At 39.5% G+C, this 23,929-nt stretch overlaps 1 protein-coding gene across 9 annotated transcripts in view; it reads right to left on the bottom strand.

Annotated features, from left to right (window-relative positions):
* Positions 1-23,929, bottom strand: part of PIGN (phosphatidylinositol glycan anchor biosynthesis class N) — a 102,098-nt gene that overhangs the window by 69,960 nt on the left and 8,209 nt on the right. For 4 of the 9 annotated variants that reach the window (XM_057399412.1, XM_057399409.1, XM_057399411.1 and 1 more), the window contains 6 exons: positions 19,788-19,984; positions 19,230-19,489; positions 15,811-15,932; positions 14,561-14,659; positions 9,909-10,015; positions 3,260-3,384 (listed from right to left, as the gene is read on the bottom strand). In XM_057399412.1, coding sequence (XP_057255395.1) covers positions 3,260-3,384; positions 9,909-10,015; positions 14,561-14,659; positions 15,811-15,932; positions 19,230-19,489; positions 19,788-19,835 — 761 coding nt within the window. In that variant the 5' untranslated portion in view covers positions 19,836-19,984. Of the gene's footprint in view, positions 1-3,259; positions 3,385-9,908; positions 10,016-14,560; positions 14,660-15,806; positions 15,934-19,229; positions 19,490-19,787; positions 19,993-22,411; positions 22,423-23,929 lie in introns of those variants that run through there. The other 5 variants (XM_057399406.1, XM_057399407.1, XM_057399408.1 and 2 more) reach the window with 4 other exon arrangements.

Genomic DNA, 23,929 nt, shown 5'->3' with positions numbered 1-23,929 from the left:
ATAGAGGAGCCGGCAAGGAGAGGTGCCGTGCTTGACCTCGTGCTCACCAACAGGGAAGGGCTCGTTGGAAATGTGACTCTCCAGGGCAGCCTTGGATGCAGCGATCATGAGATGGTCGAATACGAGATCCTCAGGACAGTGAGAAGAACGTGCAGCAAGCTCACTGCCCTGGACTTCAAAAGAGCAGACTTTGGCCTCTTCAGGAACCTGCTTAGTAAGGTTCCATGGGATACAGCCCTAGAGGGCAGGGTGGCCCAAGACTCTTGGTTGATATTCAAGGATCACCTGCTACAAGCTCAGGAGTGTTGCATCCCAACCAGAAGGAAGTGCAGCAGGAGGGCCAGGAGACCTCCTTGGATGGATAAGGAGCTCCTGAGGAAAATTCAAATGAAAAAAGAGGCTTATAATAAGTGGAAGCAAGGACAGGTGGCATGGGAAGAGTACAGGGATGTTGTCCGGGAAGCTAGGGACCAGGTTAGGAAAGCTAAGGCCCAGTTAGAATTAAACTCAGCTAGAGGTATTAAAGATAACAGGAAGGGATTCTACAAGTACATAGGAAATAAAAAACAGACTAGGGAGAATGTAGGCCCTCTCAGGAAGCTATCAGGAGAACTGGCTACACAGGATTTGGAAAAGGCTGAGGTTCTGAATGACTTCTTTGCCTCGGTCTTCCCTGGCAAAGGCTCTGACCACACCACCCAAGTCTTGGAAGACAGGCGCAGGGACTGTGAGAATGAAGACCTTGAGCCCACTGTAGGAGAGGAACTGGTTTGAGACCACCTTAAAAATCTGACTGTGCACAAGTCCATGGGTCCCGATGAGATCCATCCATGGGTCCTGAAGGAGCTGGCAAAGGAAGTTGTGAAGCCACTGGCTATCATATTTGAGAAATCATGGCAGTCAGGTGAAGTTCCCGACAACTGGAAACAGGGAAATATAACCCCCATTTTCAAGAAGGGGAAAATGGATGACCCAGGGAATTACAGACCAGTCAGTCTCACCTCTGTGCCTGGCAAAATCTTGGCGCAGATTCTCCTGGAAGGCATGCTAAGGCACAGGAAAAACAACAAGGTGCTTGGTGACAGCCAGCATGGCTTCACTAAGGGGAAATCCTGCCTGACCAATTTGGTGGCCTTCTATGATGGGGCTACAGAACTGATGGACAGGGGTAGAGCAGTTGATGTCATCTACCTGGACTTGTGCAAAGCATTCGACACTGTCCCACACGACATCCTTGTCTCTGAATTGGAGAGACATCAATTTGATAGGTGGACCACTCAGCGGATAAAGAACTGGCTGGAGGGCAGCACGCAAGAGCTGTGGTCAATGACTCAATGTCTGGCTGGAGACCAGCAACGAGTGGTGTCCCTCAGGGATCGGTGTTGGGAGCGGTCTTGTTCAACACTTTTGTCAGTGTCATAGACAGTGGGATTGAGTGCGCCCACAGCAAGTTTGCCAACGACACCAAGCTGTGTGGTTTGGTTGATACCCTGGAGGGAAGGAATGCCATCCAGAGGGACCTTGACACGCTTGTGAGGTGGGCTGATGCCAACCTCATGAAGTTTAACCATGCCAAGCGCAAGGTCCTACACCTGGGTCGGAGCAATCCCAGGCACAGCTACAGGTTGGGCAAAGAAGAGATTCAGAGCAGCCCTGTGGAGAAGGACTTGGGGGTGTTGGTCAATGAGAAAATGAACATGAGCTGGCAGTGTGTGCTTGCAGCCCAGAAAGCCAACTGTATCCTGGGCTGCGCCAAAAGGAGTGTGACCAGCAGGTCAAAGGAGGTGATCCTGCGCCTCTGCTCTGCTCTTGTGAGACCTCACCTGGAGTATTGTGTGCAGTTCTGGTATCCTCAACATAAAAAGGACATGGAACTGGTGGAACAAGTCCAGAGGAGGGCCACGAGGATGATCAGGGGACTGGAGCACCTCCCGTATGAAGACAGGCTGAGGAAGTTGGGGCTGTTCAGCCTGGAGAAGAGAAGACTGCATGGAGACCTCCTAGCAGCCTTCCAGTATCTGAAGGGGGCCTATAGGGATGCTGGAGAGGGATTCTTCATTAGAGATTGTAGTGATAGGACAAGGGGTAACTTAAAATTTAGACTGGATATAAGAAGGAAATTCTTTCCTGTTAGGGTGGTGAGGCACTGGAATAGGCTGCCCAGGGAGGTTGTGGATGCTCCATCCCTGGCAGTGTTCAAGACCAGGTTGGACGAGGCCTTGGGTGATACGGTTTAGTGTGAGGTGTCTCTGCCCATGGCAGGGGGGTTGGAACTAGATGATCTTAAGGTCCTTTCCAACCCTAACTATTCTATGATTCTATGGTTCTAACACCAGAACTAAGGAATTCTGAAAAATTCAAAACACCTTAAATTGTAAGTTTCAAAAATTACCTTAAGCTAGTAACTAAATAGCAGAGATCTCACCATTCAGGGTCTGTTCTGAGAAGATTCACAGATCAGCACAGACCCCAGAGCTTAGTTAATAGAGTCTAAGCCAGAGAGTCATATATTTGTAGAAACATGACCATGATTAACTTCCAGCCAACTACTTTTCTATTTGTTACTATTGCTAAAGTCAGTTTTAAAAGTCTATCTTTAAAAATCCTAACAAAAAATTCATTCAGGAAGTATAAACTTCGTAATGATGCAGAAAATCAGAGCAAGGATTTTGAAAGTATGCAAGGGTGAAGACATAATATCCTACATTCAAAGCATGTGAGGAAATAAAAAGAAAGTTCTCAAATAACACAGTTTAAAATGAATTGGTGATGAGTAGTGTTAATCTAAACTCTTCCCTTTGTTCAAGTGTCCTAAGGAAAGCTAAAACATAATGCTGGATTTTGCAGCCATTATTCTTGAAGTTACTGTAGTCTATAAATTCAACTATATCATTTCAGCCATGGGGAATCCAAGAACTGCTTCCATTTTATATTTAAAACAGCAATTTCCTACATTATATTATGTGTTGACTATAAGACAAACTGCTAAAAATCATATTCGAGTATAGAAGTATAACCAGGAACACTGTATATAGCAAAATTCTGCCATTTCTACAGAGAAGACCTTAAAACAAAACAAAAAAATACAACCAAAACCTAGACAATTCAGAACATAAAGTAATCACGGTGACACATACAACCTATTGTAGAAATCCTCAAGACTACAAGCCTTGTTTCATGCTTGATTAATAGCACTGTTAAAAAAGTAACCATATGCATTTAAAGCTAGTAAGCAAGATACGTTTAGTCTCTCAGTTACCTTGAGTTTGGTCGATGAGCATGTCCATTCGTGTCTATGCCTAGCAAATGCAGGAACAGAATCACTTTCTCTTCATTCAGTGCAGAGAACAATGTTTGATTACTTCTAGAAGAATTAAAGAAGCTCTGTAGAGAATAAACCATTAAGATATTAATCTGAGTACAATGGAAAAAGACAAAAGGCAGCCTATTAAAACCAAACCACAGTTGTTTTCATATCAAAATACTAGTAGCTGTTAGAATGACAAAAGAGAAGAATTAATTACTTCCCAGTTTACTTCTTGGAGGATGTCTACCATCAGTATAGTCATTCAAAGTTTCAGCTTATCTAAGACAACACTCCTCAAGTTTTTGCTTTCTTGGGGACGGGTTGGTTTGGGCTTTGGGGTGTTTTGTTTTACCTTTTTTTTTTGTGGTCTGTTTTTTTTTTGGTTTTTCATTTTTTTTTTGTTTGTTTGTTTTTGTTTGGTTTTTTGTTTGTTTGGTTGGTTTGGTTTGTTTTTTTTTTGAGTTTCCTGAGAAATCCCAGATAACTGAATATTATTTCTTCTTTGCCTCCTGTATAATCACAGTGATGAACATTCCTGAGTACCACTTATGGCTTTAACTTCCAATGATTTATCAGTTTCAATCTGGAAGCAAAGGTCTCAAATACTTGCTTTGGAAGCAGGTTCTGCAGGACTGAGATACCATGCTATAGCTTGTTTGCAGAAACTAAATTAAAACTGAATAAAACAAGACATGCTTTGCAAATATATGAACTACAGAACATACATCTGCCATGCACATGTCCTACTTAAGCATCCCTGAGGCAGATGCCATGGGGGATTTCCCCCTCAGACTGAATGAGTCTTGACATGGCTATTCTGTGTTAGACCAGTCATATCGCCACAATGCAAAATGCAGGCAGACAGCTATTCCAAAATGATCTCCTTAGTAACAGCATTGCCCAAGGAAACAAAGTTAGGCAGGATTTTTAGCTCAAAGAACACCAGAGAACCTTTCAGTATACTAGCATAAAGGAAAGTGTCTTTGAATTTCATACAAGAGTCTATGGAAAATGCTGGTAGAGGCAGTGAACCATTTCTGCCACCAAAGGACAGAGCAGTCCACCACACACACCTGTGATTCTGATGGAATTCTTAAAAACTAAAGCTCACACCTTGTGTAAATGAAAGTCACTGTACACAGAGGAAGATCAAACTGGCAGCAGGAGTATTTAGAAGGCTGCGTCAGGAAACCATGGCAATGCGTTATTACACCTTTTCTGTTTTATCCCTGAATATATACAGAATGCATGGACTAATATTTGCATGCTCTCAACTTCAGCTCTTGTCCAAATAAAATCATGACCAAAGTCCAAAGAAATTTTAAATAAAGATGCAGAACAGAATCTGATCACATTCAATAGCAATATAATTATTCTCATGAAAATTTCCATTTCCCACCTGCATATATTTGATGGCAGACCAAAGAAGCCTTCCAGAGCACACCAGTAATTTGCAGGATACAGTATAATTCTGGTTTTTTATTTTTAATTAAAGGAAGCAATATATCAAAACAGTCAAACAGGAAACTCCCCAAATTAAATCCTAAAATGCAGATCAATATTGGAAGGCAGGTATTTTTCTATCATAGATAGATGATATCATTCTATCAGAGAATGACTAAGCAAAAGAAACTGTTGCAAGGAAGACAAGGCCTGATCTTCTCCTCTCCCACCAGAAAAGTCTCTAGGACATACCAAAATCACTCCACTGCCCCAGCCATCTTGTGAGCCAGAGCAGCAGCAGCAGACCTTGCCCAATCTCTGGCTAATTAAGAATGAGATAACAAAAGGAAGATGAGTGTAACCTAAGATGAGGCATCTTTTCCCAGAGCAAATACCAAACTTTACCCCACAGAATATTTTTTTTTTAATAGTTTATTGAAAAAAAGAAATAGGAAGTTCACCACAAGGAGTTACCTTAGACTGCTAAGGGTGTTGAATTGGTAAGCAGTAAACCAAACAGGAGGGGCAAAAAACCACCTTTCTCTGGAGGTTGCTGAACTGTTGTCAAGCACTATCCTCATATCACCTCGTAGCCTGCTAAAAGCCTCTTCTTTTTGGTACTCAGTATTCTCAAAACACGAGACCTATCACCACTCAGCACCAGTTTCCGAGTCACCATTACATGTTAACTGTATCTTTCTGTCTCAATTGTTTTGTTTCCCTTTTATTTGTTTCATTCAGTAATACTAATTCCTTCATATATTTAATCCAAAATGCCACCATGAGGTTTCAGGGATGGAAGTAAAGAACAAGAGGCTGAGAGAACTCAGTTTCCTGAGTCTTAAGAAAAGGCAGCTAAGGAGCTATTTCATTTCTGTTGTAGAACCGCCTACTGGGTAAAGAGAAGATTGAGATAGATGGCTCAGAGGGCCTTAGTGATGGGACAAGGGGAAACGCAATTTGAAATGTGGGAAATTCCAGGCCCAATTAGCCTCCTCTAACTGCACCTCCTTCATGCAGGAAGTTGGACTCAATGACCACTACAGCTTTCTTCCAACTTTCTTTTTCTACGATTCTGGAAACCTTTCTACAATTTTCTGGCAACTAAAATCAAACAACTCCCTGGCGACAACTGATACACAATTTAGTAGATCAGTGATAAGTTTTCCATTAAAATATTCACAGCAAAATGTAAAGTTAATTACAATGCAATACTAGTTAAAATACTACAAGAGGAGTTTGGTAACAAATATATGAAATCTTTTAGTATTATCTCCCCTCCCTAGATGGAGAAAGCAAAGAAGAAAAAAAAACCTACCTAGAAGGCCTAGCAAATACATGATTCACTGATGTCTGAAAAACATATGGACTCCATAGATGTTTAACGTAAGGTGCTGGGGACCATTTGTTTCTCCACAGAGCCCTCCATGGAACTATAATCTTTTAACACAGCTGATAAACTCTTGCTGACCGCATGGACGTACAGATGGATGTACAGGGAGAAAGAGATCAATCCTTCTCTTTCCACAAAGCTTCTTCATACATAAAACTGGAACCAACTTAAATTGGTTGATTAAAGCTGTGCACACTGATCTGTGCTGATGTGAGAGTTTAGTTATGCCAGTGTTTAAGTGTAAAATAAATGTACGAAGGCAGGATCAACATATATATGCCAGGTTTATGTCAGTTGAGCATGCTCATGCACAAAACTCTTACACATAAATAAAACATTCAACCATTGTACTGCTAGTTACAGCAGAGCTATTTGTACTGAAATACACTGACAGAAATCAACAGAAGGCCATGGACTGCCTGCAGATCTTCAAAGTTTAACATAATTCAGTTCTGGACTCTATCCCCTACCCTGAACAGACAAGAGAGTCAGAAGGCTTGGTCTGGCAGAAAGAAGCCAAAGGAAGAATGAAGTAGTATGCTCAAAAATGAGAAGAGAAAAAAAATAAAAAGGAAAAATAAGTATGTGCCATCTGCACCTACATGCCCATTTAAAAGACATCAACTGAATATCTCAAGCATATCCCACCTGTGGTCATAATAAATTGTGGTTAGACCATTATTGGGCTCATCTCCATGACTTGCAGGAATTGAGTTCCTGCAATTTTATTCATTTTACCCGAAAAAGAGAATTCAATCTTACAAAACTGTTTTCCACAAAATATTTATAAAAATCAGAAATGCATTAAAAAGACCACTTTTCTCCCTGTTAGTTAACCTAGACTCCCAGTACTTTGCTGCCTAATTTTTCTTTACTACAGATTCAAACATGATCGACATAAAGGTTATTTAACTGAGAATCATTGAGCTACATTGCACTAAATTACAATCAGTTCCTTAATTGTTTTGAAAGCTTCTAAGAAACCCTCTCAACCAAACAAAAAACAAACAGAAAAAAAACCTGCAATCAATCAACTCTATACCTATCTGGATCTCTAAGCCACTCTCAGGCTATTACCGCACATTAAAATTTCTGAGTTTTAACATAGCTGCAGATAAAAAGCCTAGTCTTACTCAATTTTTTCCGTCCCAAGAAAGGGCTAGGATCACCTTATACCGTAAGTGGATGTGACAGGAGCTATCAAGTATCATACATTTTTTCCTCCACTCATGATTGAAGCAATCTGCTTCTGACCCATACAAATGAAAACTAGCCAGACTTTCACACCTCCTGACCAATGGTGTTATCACTAGTTGGCACTATTTAAATGAACAAGCAATTTCAGGGTGCTACTACTAGTAGCTCAAACATTAGGTATCCATTCCCCATTTTCTCCCCATCTTTCTTGGGGAAGAGGAAGCCACAGGTGGCCCTCATGATGCTCATGATCTGCTGACTACACAGTAGAGAGGGAGTACACATAAGCATCTTTTAGTTCCTAAAGAGGCAGAAACCCAGGGATTACCTTGCACAACATAGAGTTAAATAAGATGTTGTTAAATATTTGAGACAAAATTCAAAACAGAGGGGAAAAAAAAAAAAAAAGCCATCAAAGTGGATTTTAAATCTCAGCAAACTGTCACTGTTCCTTACATATAATCCCACCATCATACCTGAGAGTTGCTCGGGTTATAACTGAGCGACCTCAGTTTTAGTCAGCCTTGAGTTTCACACTTCTGAAGCAATCACTGATGTGTAATTGAAGAGATGATTAATGGAATGAGTGTTTTACAACAGTCAATCAAGTCCTATCCATTCACAGTGTGAAAGTTAGATGGGCAAAACAAGGCTTTAAAGTTAGTATTTAAATTAATGGTGCTAGTTCCAAGGAAAAAGTCATCACTAATGACAAAAATATTAAACATATCATTATAGTTTAAAAAGGTGTTTTGAAGCAAAATAAAGCACCACCCTCACATACCTGTGCAGCAGGGTACAATTTTAAGACAACAGCTATTCAAGTGCGACAGCCTAATTTGATTTGTATTCATACACCTTAAATCACACAACAAGAAATATCTTTTCACTGTGAACTCAGAAAATCACTTCCTTTGAAATCAGTAAACTATAATGAACTTTTCTACCCTGCATCACTGTTTAAAGACCCAGCCTTGGCTTCCGAATATAGATGCTGATTTGGTTTACTGATTTACTTGGTTTAATTTGCTTTGATTTCTGCTGGTTAGCTAATGTTAATGCATACAGCTCAGAGATTTTGTGGGAGAAATTTTATTCTTAAACTCCATTAACATTGTTATGAGATCCAGAAAGTAACTCTCCTAATTGTTCCACTGATACAGGTATTTATACACCAATACCCACTATCCTTTCCAGTACCGAAAGGGGCGTACAAGAAATCTGAAGGTGGACTTTTTACAAGAGCATGTATTGACAAGACAAGAGGGAATGGCTTTAAATTGAAAGAGGGTAGATTTAGATCAGGTATTAGGACTAAATTCTTTACTATGAGTGTGGTGAGGCACTGGAACAGGTTGCTTAAGGAAGTTGTGGCTGCCCCACCCCTGGAAGCGTTCAAGGACAGGTTGGATAGGGCTTGGAGCAACCTGGTCTAGTGGAAGGTGTCCCTGCCTGTGGCAGGGGTCCTGGAATTAGATGATCTTAAGTTCCCTTCCAACCCAAATCATTCTGTGATTCTATGATCAGCATTTCATAATCCAGGACAAGTGAGGTAGCATGGAATAACCTGAATATATGAACTAATGAATTCATGGACATGGAACAACATGAATATAGGAATTAATGAAATCAGGGACTGTAGTGATGGGACAAGGAGTAAAGGAGTTAAACTTAAACAGGGGAAGAACAAGTTCTTTACTGTGAGGGTGGTGAGGCACTGAAATGGGTTGCCCAGGAAAGCAGTGAATGCTCCATCCCTGGCAGTGCTCAAGGCCAGGTTGGACAGAGACTTGGGCAACATGGTCTAGTGTGAGGCACCCTTGCACATGGCAGGGGAGCTGGAGCTAGATGATCCTTAGGTCCTTTCCAATCCTAACCATTTGATGATTCTATGTGCCTCGGGCTATTAATGCTTACAGTAACGGCATCACAGAAAACAACAGTCACGAAACAGCACTGACCCAAGTCAGCTGAGCAGTTCACCACGTCAACAAGTTACACTGCTTCAGGGCCTATGCTGCCTCGCCCCCCAAACTAACCCTGAGTCCTCTGGCAGCCACAGCATAGCATGAACCACAGTAGATAATCAGGTGCCAGCCACGTGCATCAGAACAAGCCACACTGTATAATTACAGTGGGAAGAAGCCTGACAATAATTAAGTCAATAATATTGTCCATTACTTTCTCATAATGAACTTACCACTTCTGCAATGCCATAATAATTGTTATAAAATCCTTGACTAATCACATTCAAGATCCTAAATAGTCCGTAGTACTCTAAGATGGGGTTTAAATTAAATGTAAGACAAGAAAAGCCAAGAATGTTTTTGAAGGGTACTTTTATTAGTGTTAGGGTTTTTACTGTCATTGAATGACAGATACTTCCTCTAAGCTTCCATGACAATAGTCATGACAGTCGATTTGAGCAATTTTTACTTATGACCTCAAGTGATAGGTCTTTCAAAAGTTCTTATTTTCAAGTTTAATTAAGTTAGTACGTTCTACGAGGAAGTTAATATCCAGGTCTACTTTTTATACACAGGTAGCACAGAAAGATTCTCTGCTCACCTTAACATGATCAAAAACCCACATGTCTAGCTCGGCTGCATCTTGTGCTCCAAAATCTTCACTTTCTGCTGTGTAACAAAATGTATAAACATGATCTCCAGTAGCACCTGCAAAAACAATATAGCTGGAACAATGGACAGAGAAAAGTTTTCTTCCTCTTCTCATAGTAAAAAAAATACATGAATATCAATACATAGGATTAGAAACCTATCCCAAATTAGAATCCTGAGCAAAGTCAAAGAAGTTTTCCTCTTATTTTAAAAACTTTACCATAATTTATGGGGTTTTGAGGCCTGGATACTATTTGAATTCATTAGCTTATCAGCACCTCAGAGGAATGAGAAACAATGTTATCCAGTATGCCCAGAAGACAAAATAAAGCATGGAAAAGCATATAGGAGTAGAACAAATCCCAGATAAAGCAAATTAAACATTATTTAGTTTTGAAACAAGAAGTATCACTGAGAAAGTTCTAACAAGACTGAGAAAGTTGGGGCTGTTCAGCCTGGAGAAGAGAAGGCTGCGTGGAGACCTCCTAGCAGCCTTCCAGTATCTGAAGGGGGCCTATAAGGATGCTGGGAAGGGACTCTTCATTAGGGACTGTAGTGATAGGACAAGGAGTAATGGGCTCAAACTTAATTAGGGGAAGTTCAGGTTGGATATAAGGAAGTTCTTTGCTGTGAGGGTGGTGAGGCACTGGAACAGGCTGCCCAAGGAAGTGGTAAATGTTACATCCCTGGCAGTGATCAAGGCCAGGCTGGACAGAGCCTTGCGTGACATGGTTTAGTGTGAGGTGTCCCTGCCCATGGCAGGGGGTTGGAAGTAGATGTCCTTTCCAACCCAAACCATTCTATGATGCTATGATTAAGAGCCTTTTCTGAACACAAGTATTTTGGGGGTGTGAAAAGGGGTGTTAAGGAAATGTACTTAGCTTTGGTTTTTAAACTGAATCATACAAGACAGTGTTCTTTCAGTGAGATCTTTTACACAGGAAAACATTACATGTAAGGAAGGTAACAGGCACACTGTAACTCAGTTACTACACATCAATTCTAGGAGGCACCAGAGTACCAAAAGCCAAGCAGGCAGCCTCAGACAGCATTCAAAGCCTGCATCTTTAAATCATCAATCCAAAACATAAAAGAAAGAACTACTGGACTGTGTTCAGGCATAACGTACATGAGGGCCACTGATGTGAAAACACAGCATCCGGACAAGACAATTTCATTCTGGACTCACAGTCATGAGAGCAAAGCAAAGAGGGAGGTGGGAGTTGAGGAGAGATGAAGACCTAGAAGAAAGTAAATTTCTGAAGTCCTGGAAAGATCAGAATTCAGGTGGGGTTTCATGAAATAATTCTGTCAACGGCTGAGCTGTTACAGCTGGGGGATGCTATTTCTACCATGACTACATAAACTCCCAGAGAGGAAAATGTTCTCCAATCAGTTGATGGCCAGAGAGAATATAATCAATTTCCTGGATGTCACAAATACATAATGCAGTTTTGTGAGCTTCCAGACTTGTGAATGAATTAATATCCCAGTATAAGAGAGCTGTTTGACAAAGATTATGTCCAAACCTGCACAAGGGATGCAGGTATTTCAGGCCAAGAAGATGAAAAGTGGCACAGATTTTCTGGTGCACTTCCCCCCTGCCTCCCAGGAGATGATACTACTGCTTATATCCCAGAACAGTCACTGCAGTGCTCACAGTCTGAAACAAAAAGGAAGAAAATACTCCCAGGCATTAAAAAGTGAATTCAGGATTTCCAATTGATGAATAAATGAGTTCAAAAAAAGAAATAAGCCTTGGCCATCACTGTCAGGATGACTGATGGTACATGATAAAGTGCTGTACTATTTTTCCACGCTGTCACAGCAAACACAAGACCACCTGTCTTTAAGAGGTGCCACACTAAAGAAGCCAAACGAAAGCATGCAGTCTGCAGGCCAGGCAAAGCAGCACATCTACTACTTACACATTTCTAATTTCTACATGAGAAAACAAACAAACAAAACAGGGGACTTTTGTTACCAAATTTTGCAGGCACAAACAAGGGGGAAAAAAGACTGAAGGTACAAGGACAGTCAGGCACTGAGCCAACAGAGCATGGGCACCAGAAAGTTGTCATCAACCACAACCAGGGAGGAATGTGAGAAATTCTGCGTTTTTCTTGCTGTGCTATAGGAACAAGGAACTAGAAGAGGAGACCAAGAGGTCTGTGTGTCCAGAACAACCCTGACAAATGTTTGTTATGTTTATCTGCATTGCTCTTGATAATACCCTTCTTCAAGCTGAACACTGAACATATTCAAGCTGAACAATCACCCTAGCCTTGCTGCCTAGTTTCCAAGAAGGAAGCCTGTGGAACAAATGGCAATCTGGGTACAAAAGATATCTTCTTCCTATCTGCAATATCTTTCCTTAACAGAAGCAGCAGACTCAGCTCCTTTTTCAGCGTGTCATTTAATAACTCTGAATTGCACTCCTAGGCCCATGACAAAACAGTACAGGACCAGACTATTCATGTCAAACCCAAAATTCTGACAAGCCTAGAGTAAAACTCAGAATTTTAAGGAGCATTGTAGAAATGAAACAGGCATTTTCTAAGTACATTATTTTCAGATCATTTCAAAGTAATAATCTAAAAAGTACCATTGAAAATTAGGTGAAAATCAGCCCACTGAATTTAGCTTAACTTTGTTAGAAACAAACACCTTTTAATCCTGCTTAACATGTAAGTAAATTACATACCAGTTCTAAAGGTACTTTAGACATTTTTTCAGACTAAAACACTAATCATGCAGTCATTGAGACTTAGACAAATTTAAATTTCATGCATATCTAATTTATATTTAAAGAAATCTTTATGTTCTCTATAGAATCCTCAACCATTTCATTTACAATATTTATTTTGTAACAGGAAAAAGACCTGAAGAATATAGACAATGACAGAACAAAAAGGATTTTCCTCTCCTTCCCAAAACCCAAGAGGTGTTAAATACTCTTTATGCATCATCCAATGAAGGTGGTGAGTTATTAAAACTCTGAATATTTTGGTATGATAAAATACAGACAAGAGGAGTCCTGTGACTTCACTAATTTGAAATATAGGAAGAGAGAGAGAAATTAAGCTATGCTCCCCTATCTCCTTTTTGACTTTTTTGTAACAGTAAAATTAAAGAAGAAACACTTAACTCCATTCAATTCTGTATTATAAAACTTCTCTTTGGAAACTGTATTATAAAATCCTTTCTGCATTATAAAACTTCTCTTGGGAAGAAGGGAAAATACCTTTTTTTTTTTTTTTTTAACTAACAGAAGTTAATCTACCTTTCTGTCACAAGAAACTATGATTCATTGTCCTATATCGCATCTACTTTCTAAATTTTGGAGGATTTCCCTCCCCCTTCAAAAGAAAGCTCCATTGTTGGTGCCATTCAGAACAAGCCAAACAGTATGGTATTACCCTTGCATATCCCTCCAGATAACATCAAAGGTGCTTCCAAGTCCTCTGCTAATCTTTTTACTCAAAACTAGTAGAAGGACAGGACTGAATTACTGAATTTCCCAAATATTTTCCCAAGAACATATCTCAAATAATGTGCAAGGGCAGCGTACTACCTTTCCGCTTGCCCCAGTCGCCATCACAATATTTCCAAATACAAGATGCAATCTGAGGTCATGGGAAATTATCAGGGGATATTTTTACATCTTACCATAAACTTACGAAAATTAAGCAAAGAACAGAAAAGAGATATGTGTGCAGGGAATATCAGGATGAGAGAAGGAAGAGCCTGGAGTTCAGAGAAAGTTCAAGAATCAGAATGAGAAATACAATGCACAGTTTTTCTAAACCAATATTAGATTCCACTTCTATCCTGCCTATCACATTTTCTGATTTGGCAATGGCAGTGCTTAGAACAGCAGCATATGCCCCTAGCTTGCTCCCTTTTTACTTCAGTCTGTTTTATTCTGAGATTTTGAGAAAGGGTGTATAAGGCCACATTCTTCCAAGAACAAAAGAAATTAAACTCGGAGACTCCTTAAATGTTTGAAGTGCTGCTCAGCAATCTCTGCACACTCAAAGACCAATTGCACTAGGTTCACAAGACCTTAACTCACTTCACAGCAGTGCACACAAAGGGGAAAAGACTTCAGCTTCAGAAATAGTACCAGAATTCGTACTTGTATGTAGTGCTTCCCTTTACACATAACTGTTCTGGACTAGAACCCACAATAAGCTACTTTTCCAGCTCAGACACTCAAAATCACAGCTGCAGTTCTATCATCCAACTCTCTGAGAGCAGCATGCAGAGGAAGAAAAATTCCAGTTGCAGGCTTGCAAACAAGAGCTTTAAACCTCAACCAAAGAAAAAACATTAGGTCCTTTTACCTAAGGGTGTACCTTCTTTAATAAGCTGATAGAATTCACTTAGGCCTATTTAAATGGACGAATAATAAACAGGTATATCCTCTTTAAAAGCTTGCTTCTTTTTCTCTACCCAGTCTTGAATTCACAAATTAGAAATCAGGTATACACAAATGTACATAGCAGAAATACTTCATTCACCTTTTTTAACTCAAAAGCTGTGTCTCTATTTTACTACCTGATAACCATGCTTTAGAGATTCACAAAATTTAAACCTTACCTTTTGCAAACATTGGCAAAATATCTGGGCTTCCCCAGCTCCAGGTATATTTACTTTCATTGAAAACAGAGTCGAATTCCACTGGATTCTCCTTCCATCCTGATAAAAAACAAAAAACAAAACCAAACCAAACCTTTATTTAAATGGCATTGCCAGAAGACCTCATTGACTGCTAAGACTGACAGTCTAAGCAAAATGCTTGGGTTTTTTGTTTGTTTGGGCTTTCTTTTAAGTTTTCCTTGTATTACTCTACAACGCATTCACTTTTCAAGTCCTGGTTTTACTTCCATTTCAACCTCTATTTGCAATTAGTCCTCCATTTACGAAGAAGTGAGCTGAAAACCTAAGCCAATCTCATTATGCCAAGGATTCAAACAGACAAAACACACAGCTGGTTTACCTTCTAGACAGCTAAAATTCTCCATGATTCTGAATCCCCTGTTGTCTGAACTCAGTTTTTGGCATTTAAGGCAATAATTTACACACTCCTCTGTCGTATTTCCAGCAGTCACGATATAAAATAAAAACAGTAAAACCTTCAAGATCTTCAGTTTCCATGACAAGGCAGCTAACAAATAGAGATGCTCTTGATGGCAATTCCTGCCAAACCTGCATTTGTAGCAGATGTCAGGAGGAAGAATCTTTTGATTAGAAGCATGGACAAGACCAAGTAATTCCTCTTACCTCCCCTGGCCAAAGCCAATACATAACATTGCAAGCGTTCAGGCCTGGAAGCCTGGGGGAAGGCAGAGGACCACACAAAAGACCAAATCAGTAATGCGAAGGTTTGTTCCACATTATTTACCACCAAGCATGCAGTAACAACTAGCTCTGGACAAAACACATAGCTGGGGTTTTCACCCTGTTTTGCTACTCGTTCTCCAACTCAGCCTAGCAATGATTCAGCTAAGACACTGCAGTTCACTTCTTGTTTGCAACATCTTCTTAGCCATCTTCCATTGCATAACATATGATAATTAAAAACTCTGTTACATGAAGAGGTCACTCCGTAAGACACTTTTGCTTTTAGACTCAGGGTGCTGAATTTTACCATGTTACAAAATGTTAACTTAGGTAAGCTATTTTCATAACTATCAATATTAAAAGTGAGAAATCCATCCAAAAAATTCTTTTCCATACAACCTTGGTATACAAAACACTATGCAGGTACTTAATTATCTAGAAGCCCAGCACATCACTGAAATACCTTTTTTTTGAGGACAGTTTTCAAAACTTCAGGACCAACATACCTTTAGCAACTGCACTGACATCTTCATAAAATCCAGCTATAAGTGCAACATGCCCTGGCCTGGATTCTGTTGGGACCCTTGTGTGAGAGATTCCCCAGCTGCCATTGTTCTCTAGAATACTTCTGAAAACAGGATAGGAGGCAGTTAATGCTTACACCTTCTTGAAATTACAATAAATTGCAGACAAAAAGAGTGGCAGATAGACAGATGTGATGCAGGAAATGCAAAAAAAAAAAAAAAGAAAAACAACAAACAAACCAAAACAAACAAACAAAAAAGGCTAAAACAGATTTTCACTACTGCCAGCTGTGCAGCAAAACAAGCAGAACATTAACCTGCAAGTAGTTCTATATTATAACACCCCACAGAGAACATTTCCAGTGTCACCTATCAGCACTGCAAACAGATAAGTTTAGCCAGTGTCCTAATACACTTAGAATTAACATTTTTTTTCTGCTGCTTTCTGCTATAGCTTGCTTTCCCCCCTCCCTAAGAGATTGTTTCTGCCTGGTGCTTCTTTTCTTTGTTCTTTCCATTTAGCTTGAAAGTGCCTAGTTCAGTCTCCTCATTAAATATGCTCCATTATAATTACCTCTTGTGACCATGTCTGTCTTTATCTGTGCTGAATACTGGAAGCCAGCATCAAAAGAATTTAAAACCCATGTAAATCTAACATGCAAATCACTTGAGGAACACAGAGAAAATTTAAGTAAACCTTGTATCTTTTGCAATTACACTGAAATGGAGAATATCGTCTCCCCACATATCCAGAAATACATGACTTGTCTAGCGATTATGCACATAATATATATATATATATATATATATATATATACAGATAAAAAGCAAAGAAAACAGAAGACAAAGCCCAAGTACAGGAAAGCCTCAAACTACTCTTGTCTGCTGAAGATACTAACAGCTGAAGCCTGTTATAGAGCAAGCAGTGAGCATAACAATATGCTGTTTTCATGTCTCCACCTTCTGGAAGAAGAGAAAGAATCACTGCCCACTGTCAGAGCAAGGGGAGAAAGAAAGAAAACAAAACACACTAGGACATACCTTATATAAATGTTTAGCAAAAAAGCAGCAGAATCTTCAGAACAAATTCTAAGCCGTTTTTAAGAGTCAAATTACTGGGATATGGTATTTTTGTTTCTCATTATATACACTACAAAGTTTGCTATATTTTTATCAGATGTGTTTTAGCCAAAGCAGATTCTAAGTTCAGGATTTGTAACTTCACTTTTAACAGAGATATTATACAACTGTTAATTGTAAGATCTGTACACTCAGCTCTAAATAGATCTCTCAGCAATGAAGCGCAAATTACATCATAGCCTAAAATTTCAGGCTCCACTCTAAGATTGCAGGATTCAGAGTTTGGTGGCTGTTTTTTTGTTTTAACTCATCTTAAGATCTCATATTCTCAGGCCTTCTTGAAAGCTCACAGGATCTATTTCGAATAGCCTAAATATTACACTGAAAAATGCGAATGGTGATATAGCACTCTGACACGTTATTCCTAACTCATACATCACCTAGATTTTAAGACAAGTTGTGCTGAAAAAAAGCACTAATTTGAAAAAAGGATTTAAGTATTAAAATGGTTTCTAATTTATTCTCACTGAAGACGAGATGAACATGTATCACACTAGCATAAGTGGGAGATTTAAGACACAAATAAAACACAACCCTCCTCACACTTCATTGTCACAACAGGTAGGAAATTATTTAAATTAGATTTTGATTTCTGTTGAGTTGGAAAGTAAACACTTCTGTTTTCTTTTGGGAGGCTTTATCACAGGATCTGAAGTCAACAATAACACATACCAGGTAGAAAATAAAATATAGCCAGGTATTTTCATTTACCTGTTCAAAATTAATTTAAGTATTTTGAATTATTTCAAATCCTTTCACCTAGAAAAATCATTAAAAAAAAAAAATATTCCTTGACAGTATTAACATCATCTACCCACAGTAACAATGATGAATATGATATAGTACTAAGTCTGAAACAAGGCAGGCAAGGAAAAAAAGCACCTTTCCCAAAATCATCACTACAGCAATTCAGACCACCTATGGTCCTTCACAGCTATCACAACACTGCTAAAAATAGACTTTTTCAAGAATATTTGTGAGAGAAAAGACCAGGTACTTGGCATATAGCAGCCAGGAATATGTCTCAAGCCTATCGGACAGGCTAATACATGGGTTAACTTTTTATTTCTAGAAAGGTATGATAATGCTGAATAGTTCAATCTGAAAAACTCAAACCACTTAATGGCAAAAATATCTATTATAGCTCTTTCCTAGCCACTACCCTCCACTGCTTCTAGTGATGGGGCCATTAGAGTATTCACACCTTGCTGATGCTGAAAAAGACCAACAGTTTTACTGCTAATAGAAGAAACTGCTCTGGAGGAAGCATGTAATACACTGCTAAAAAAGAAGGAAAACTCACACTGATGTGGCAGACATCTACCAGTGGCAGACAACACTTTACAAAAGCAGTAACAACAGGAGAAGCTGATACAAGTAATCCCATATAAACTGACAAGTGCTGTAACAAGTGCTCCTCAGATTCCTGTAGCAAGACTGCAAACACTGAAACAGCTTCAGATGATTGATTATTTGGGTTTGCTCTGATATTCAAGCCAGGCCAGTGCTATAACACTAGTTTTATCAGTACTGTCTACTTTTTCCCCCCTCAGTCTAAGAAATTGTCTTAAAATCAGATAATTATCTCGATACAAGGAAACAGGGAAGGTTGTTGAAAATCAGTTTTAAGCACTCAAGGATATGACTTGCAATACTCTTTTTGGCAGGATTAGGTTTTCTACAATCTTAAACCAAATCATTCCGTTAAGCAATCAGACACACACTGGAGAGCACAAGAGAGGCAGCAGGGTCACACATGCAGGAAGGGGGGAACAAATAGGAAGTGGCAGCCTGCTGTTAGATCCATGCAAGCCATCTTTTTTAATCACTCCTTAAAAAGCTTCAACCATAGCTTAGAAGACAAGCACGTTAATGAACTACTACTCCTAAAATGAACATCCAAGAAGCAGTTTAAATTAATGACTCTGTTAGGCTTCACAAGTGATACCATGCTGATGTGAATGAAGAAAGTTCACACCCTCCTCAGTTACTGGCTAGCCGCAGTTTTCAGAGGTCAATATTGACTCAATCTACTCTGTTCATGGTTTAGCAGCTTTCGGGACAACAAGGGACACCAGCGCAAACACATGCACTTCTGCAAGGTGTAACTCCACGAAGCTTGTTACTTCAAAGGCAGAAGGAAGGCAGTACCCAAGCCATCAGCGAAGCTGCCACCATTCCTCTTGTTACCTTCTCAATATCACAGACCTGCTTCCAGAAGCAATATCTTCTGGATGAGTAGCATTTTCAGATGGACTTACCGCATGTAAGGTGCTCGGGGTGTACTGTTGCTGTTCAATTCGTACAGTGAATCTGCCCGCAGACCATCAGCCACAAAGAGCACAAGACGTTTTGCTGGAGGTGGCAGTGGAGTCTGCTGAGGAGTCATACCATGAACCAGGGGAGAGCTGAAGTAGATGTCAAAAATGGAGACCAAGAACACACAATGCACAAGGAGACCAGCGAGTATGAAGACCGATATACCCATGGCAACAGCAGGCTGGCAAAGCAAAGTCCAACACTGAGAGGGAGTGAGAAAAATAAAGTTAGGCAGGTGAGATTTATCAGGATCAGTATTTATTTCATTTATTATAAAATGGGAGTACCACAACCACAGCCATTGCCCAGGACCCACAACCAATCTCTGCTTTCGACAAACTTTTCCCCGGGAGTTTTGGTCAAAAGTCACTACATGGCTAATGCAGACTTTCAGATAGTCATTACATCTCAGCATCTATGGTGCTCAGTGAGGTATCAGATGGCTTCAAAAGATTATTGAATCAAGCCAGTTTGCCCGAAATCCAGCAGTCTTTTGTTACCTGCACCAGTAAGAGAATACTCAGGCAACACAATGCCTCTGTGAACATACTACCCTTTACCAGCTGATTGCATGACACTGTTAAGGTCTGTTCAGGTAAACACAAGCCAAAGACAGCTAAGGAACGCCATCGTATAACAAACACCCACTCAAAGTTGCTTTTTCTATGTTTACTACCAATTCTGGGCTCATTTTATTCTGCACAGAAACGGAAAATTTCTTTTAAAGGAAAAAAAAATGCTGAGTGCAGAACATTATTCCTCCTCTAAAACATGTGACAAAAGCACAACAGCTGAAGGATTATGTTTCATGGATATATTCCCTTTTCAAACGTTTTTTTCTGCTCCGTCATCCTCTGAAGTTAGCTTAGGGACAAAAATATACTCAATAACAGGTACACTGGAAATGTACGTGTCTGCCACGTGCACCAGGGCGTTCATATGATGTCTACTGAAAGCAATGCAAGTGTGCACTGACTCAGGTAAGTGTGGGATCTGAGCCTGCATGAGACTTAGCTCTGGCAAAGTTCTATTAGTGCTGTCCAGGCTGGTTAGTTACTTAAATATTAGCTAATTATCAACCTTAATAAAAATACCACCTCCACTCACCAATTTAGAAACAGATGTACCTAACAGCCTGGAAGTTTCAGATATTCCATTACCTATGTAAATACACACTGCTCTATAAAAGAAACTCTTTGTTTCAGGATCTAGTTGGTGCTTCTAAATGACTATATATACATTTATTTTGTTACTTACAGAATTCCAGTAGCTGGACAGGCACAGACAGACACCACTTTTATCAAATAAAGGATTTCAGTACCACACAACCATAACTCTGATCAAAACTCTGCAAGATGTTGGGTTTTTTTTTAACATAAAAATTTTAAAGGGCCAGAAAAACCAAAGGAAAAAAGATTTTAAAGTTTATATATATATTCATTACTTATTAGTCCAAAAACAAAACCCTCAAATCTGTACGCAACTTAACTATAACTTCCAATACCACCCATTTTCCCTTCTGAAACGCAGACGCAACAACTACAACCTGAATCAGAAACACTAACGTAGTAATTCCTCATTTTAGAGATTTGGAGAGAAAACCACATAACAAGATTAAGATAACTAAATACAATGTTTCAAAGAGACAGTAGTCACGCTTAAGTGATCAAACGGAGATTTTTCATTAATCAGGAGCTTATATGCTTCTACATCTACAACTGAGATTCCACGAGACTGGGTATATTTGTAAATATCAATTTGTTTACTTTTTTAAGTATTCAGGGTTCCAGAGTGAATTTAAATACATGAAACCATAGACACAGCAAACCATTAAATTCAATGCTGGACCTCATTTTATTCAAGCAGTTTTATTTTCCATAGGGCTTTCTCTTTTCATGTAGTTGTGCTTGGTAAGAGAATCCAAGCTATTCATACCTGATGAGACTAAACGCTCTACTAAATGAAGCAGTTACCTCAATCAGATACTTGCTGTTGTATACTCCCAGCACTACAATTCTATAACTTAACATATTCTAAATTCTTCTAATTAAAGTATTAGTAACCTAATCTGCTTTCAGCACTATTTCTCTTTAACTCTTCCCAGGTCTGAGCCCTTGCTTGCAGCAAAGACTGCAATCAACACAATTCAAATTCAATGCTTAGACTATAGTGATCTACAGAATTAATTAAAAAAAAAAAAAATCTTTAAAAATAATTACCCCCCCCCCCCCGGCAACAAAACAATAGGCTGAAATGGCCCTTTCCCATACAAAAAACAGTTCGCATTTTGAGAAATAGCTTGTCCAAGTGATCTATTGCTGTGCAAAAACAGGTCTTGGCTCATACTGGTTCATTTCTTGGCTGAATTGCTACCAAATGATACTTCACACAGTTCTTTTCTTTGGGAAAAAAAAGCCAGTAAGATAAGAAGTCAAAGAAAAAAAAAAAGAGCAAAGATACCACTCAGAAGTCCCCTTCAGTTTACACCAACCCTGGTTAGAAAAACGAGACTGCTTTACCTCTCTTTCTAGAAGAGAGGCACTCAAGCAACAATCCAATGCCAACAGAGTTGACAAGGCCAGACCACCAGCCTTTCACTATCAATATTTAAATGTAAACGTTTGGATTTCAATGTGTTAGATATATGCCCTGCAAATCGAAGGACAACCCTCTTCCCTAATCAGGAATACTAAAGTCACATTTGCAGGTATTTAAGCTTCTTAAATCTAGGATGGACTACCACCTTTCATTCTGCTGTGGAGCAAGATAATTTCATCCATGCATTTCTAGCTACTTGATATGAAGAGTCATTAGTTCAGTGGATGCCAAGGCAACAGAGAAAAATATCTCTTATTGGAACAGTCAGCCATGCCCTGGGAAGCTACTATTAAAAGCTGATTTACTATGGATCACTGAACCACAGAAGGTAAACCATCAAGGAAAAAAGCAAAGGTAAAAGACAGATGGACCTCTGGAATTTGTGAATGGACCTCCATAGAAAAGGATGATTAATGCCACACATTTGTGACACCATCACATCATTAATGTTTGTGCTGTGTAATTGCAGCTACAAGTGTTTGTGTCATGAAAAAATGAATTTGTCTCACTTCAAGTATAAATGCAGTCATCTCCCCTCCTTTGCACTCTTGCAAATGAGGGACCATCAATATGGAGAGGAAAAGTCAAATATTTATCTTGAAAGTATCCTTTTCCTTACAAGATCTGGAAATAATCTTCATGAGCCAGAAAAAAAAGGAGATTTGGGGAAAATGAGATTTGTGGAAAAACCTCAGCATAGATCTCTTGGGACACCTGAGGTATTTTCTGCTTATGATAAGCTCTAGCATTACACCTTCCCCCCACCCCCATTTCCAAGAAGGGTGGTATCATCAGTTTATCTGTGTTCTCAGAGATTGAATGCAACTCCAAGGCAGGATGTTGCTTAGCAGTCAACACAACCTCCACACAACCAGTACAGGAAGAGCTGGAACTAGTTGATGGCACCTCTAAATTTGAAAATGCACAGTTCTTCATTCATCTGAGTCCTCTGCCATACAAAGATCTCTTTCCTTCCTCTTTTCTTCACCCTTTCTGCTTTTGCATCACCTTTTGACAGGGTCATTAAAAACTAAGTCTCAACCTGCAGGTCTAGTGTGGGAACCCCAGGCTGATCAGGATCTCGTAGATGTTCTGACAGGCCTATCGGCATCAGGAGGAGCTGCAAATGGAAGCATCAATATTAAACTCCTTCATGCCCAGCTGCTTTCTGGCATACTTTTCTGGCTGGGAAAAAGAGCGTGCAGCTAACCCAGCCAAAACCAGGACACCCAATAAAATCTGAGTGCTCAGACCTACAGTGCCAACTCTCATGCCTTCCAGGCACAGAGAAAGCACAGCTAGCACTGTGTATGCATATGCCTAGCAGGAAACATGCTTATCTATATACTATTTCTCCATATATCACATGAGATACAGCAATGAAATCCAGTCTCTATAGGATATCACATAAAGGAAGAGTCCCTTAGTTTTTTCTCCCTTCCATTACAGAGGTCACCATGAGCAAATCTCTCTGTCAAGCCTAATGATTGATTGTTAAAGGCAGAAACATTGCAAAGCATGCTAAAACAAAGAAATAACAAGGCAAAAAGTGGATTAAGCACTAGCTTGAAAGAAAAATCAAAAGCCACAGCCTGTCAAGAGAAGAAAAATAGAAGTATATTAAACACATACTTTGGAGGATAAGGAGCCAGGTCTAAATATTTATTACTAGTGCAAAATGTCCGCCTTCAGGTGCCTGGCCATCCAAAAAGTGGGCAAACAAACTGTCACTTGAAAATATATCTTACATCTTTCTGTCAAGGAATCTTAAGCCAAGGATATCTCAACATTCTTGTGTTCTCTGATACTTTCCCAAACAATCCCTTTGCAAGTGACTTAGTGCACTACATCCCACAGTCCTTATTTTCAAACCAAAACACAAGCTTTGCCCCAATCCTGACTGCATTATTCTACCTAATTCTGTTAAGCCACTGCCTGTCAAACCAAGAGGAAAGAAGCTTCTAGTCTTCTAGATAATAGAGGACCATGTTGCAACCTATCTGCCACATGACAATTTTTACTGTTCATCCAAACATAGAATTTC

The sequence above is a fragment of the Pezoporus wallicus genome, unplaced genomic scaffold (assembly GCF_028554395.1).
Source record: "Pezoporus wallicus isolate ANWC-B61680 ecotype Strahan unplaced genomic scaffold, APGP_CSIRO_Pwel_v1 contig_818, whole genome shotgun sequence".
In the NCBI taxonomy this organism is placed as follows: domain Eukaryota; kingdom Metazoa; phylum Chordata; class Aves; order Psittaciformes; family Psittacidae; genus Pezoporus; species Pezoporus wallicus.
The sequence above is the reverse complement of the archived record's forward strand: the minus strand, read 5'-3'. Positions and strand labels throughout refer to the sequence as shown.